The sequence below is a fragment of the Lactuca sativa genome, chromosome 4 (assembly GCF_002870075.4).
Source record: "Lactuca sativa cultivar Salinas chromosome 4, Lsat_Salinas_v11, whole genome shotgun sequence".
Classification (NCBI taxonomy): Eukaryota; Viridiplantae; Streptophyta; class Magnoliopsida; order Asterales; family Asteraceae; genus Lactuca; species Lactuca sativa.
The window spans coordinates 34,593,464-34,594,967 of record NC_056626.2 but is presented as its reverse complement, the minus strand read 5'-3'; the positions used below and the strand labels follow the sequence as shown (position 1 = coordinate 34,594,967).

General features: G+C 33.0%; 1 protein-coding gene across 1 annotated transcript; it reads right to left on the bottom strand.

The window, feature by feature from the left end:
- Positions 1-207: 207 nt before the first annotated feature.
- Positions 208-1,100, bottom strand: LOC122197609 (uncharacterized). The gene has a single exon (XM_042901820.1). The coding sequence runs from the start codon at positions 689-691 to the stop codon at positions 365-367; it is 327 nt and encodes a 108-aa protein (XP_042757754.1). The 5' UTR covers positions 692-1,100; the 3' UTR covers positions 208-364.
- Positions 1,101-1,504: the final 404 nt, after the last annotated feature.

The following is a 1,504-nucleotide window of genomic DNA, read 5'->3' as shown; positions in this document are numbered from 1 at the left end:
TGTCTTGATCATCAAAGGTGGATTGATCAAAGGAAAAATCCCAGAAAATTCTATTTTCTTGAAGTGAATCTTGACCATTGACCAGTCTTCACTTTTTTTCCTCTTGTGCAAGCAAACAACAGTGAACGCCATGCTCAGTTTCATCATCAAATTATTATCTATCTTGAAATAATTATCATTATTCTAATAAACAAATATATGTGTGAAACTGCGTTAGGAAATTTTTTATCACTAAATGTCTTGAAACCAATAGAAATTGTCAAAGATTTAATAACACGTCAGATATATACAGAAGCTACAATGTTTGAATATAAACAAGATAAAGAGTTAACTGAAAAAGATTAAAGAACTCAATGGTGTGTGATTAAGCAGCGTTGTTTTGAGCGTCAACATCTCTCTCCAAACATGCAATTGCAAAGCACAGCTTCTCTTCTCTGTGAAACGACCATACCTGAATCTTTTTGTTTATCTTCAAATCCTTGTTATTCGCCATCACAAAGTGGTTCCGGTTGGTTTTGAGGACGTAGTTGCTGGTGCAGTTCATGTGCCACATCTTCAACATCATCGGCTTCTTATGCATCTCTAATCTTGGCCCCCACAATTTCACCTCAAACTCCTTTCCATTCTCCAAATCTTCTTTCTCATTTTTCCTCAAGAACTCATCCGGTTTGATCACTTGTTTCATCGGCATACTCTGTTGGAAATTTAGTAAAAATATTTATATTTTTTACTAACTTTGGACGTATATAAATATATACTTATGTTGTATATATAACGAACTCTAAGTGGGTTTGTGTTCTCCTTCATGAGGACTTCGAAACGATATATTATATGTCCAAAATAGAGTATAAGTGAATAAGATATCGATACTCAAATATGGGTATTTGAGAATAAGTTTAGCAAAAGAGAGGAATGTGGGAATGAGTCCCACATTGGTAGACCAAAAACACCGAACTCGTGCATGGACGCGACCTGCGGACACGAATGCAGCTCCGAAAACTCGGGCGCGCGCTACCCTCATTTTTGCTAAATTTTGAATGACAGAAAAAGGTTGCGTATGAATAATTAATTAGCCTTTGTTTATAGATACGGGGAAGTAGTGTTAGTTGTTGGATTACACAAGTAACCTAATAAAAATAGGAACTTTAGTTATATGTTAATTAAGGAAACTATATATATGGTTAATTTTATAAGGAAAATAATAGTTTTTTAATTTGGTAATTAGTGCCCTAATAATGGTTATATGCTCAAAGAAAGGAAGGTTTGCTTATTTTCTTTCGTACCAATCTACTACCCGTATAATTATGTGGATTCGGTACTCATAGTAATCAAGGCACGCTCTATCTCACTTACCTCCGTAATATTTATATGGAGTGCGTATTTCTTTTTTTAGTTAATAGATTTTATTTGCCTTATCATATTGTTAAATGAAATATTAAATTATTTTTATAATTATATACATATATTAAAAGTCAAACAGCATATTTTATCAATTTCAGATTTT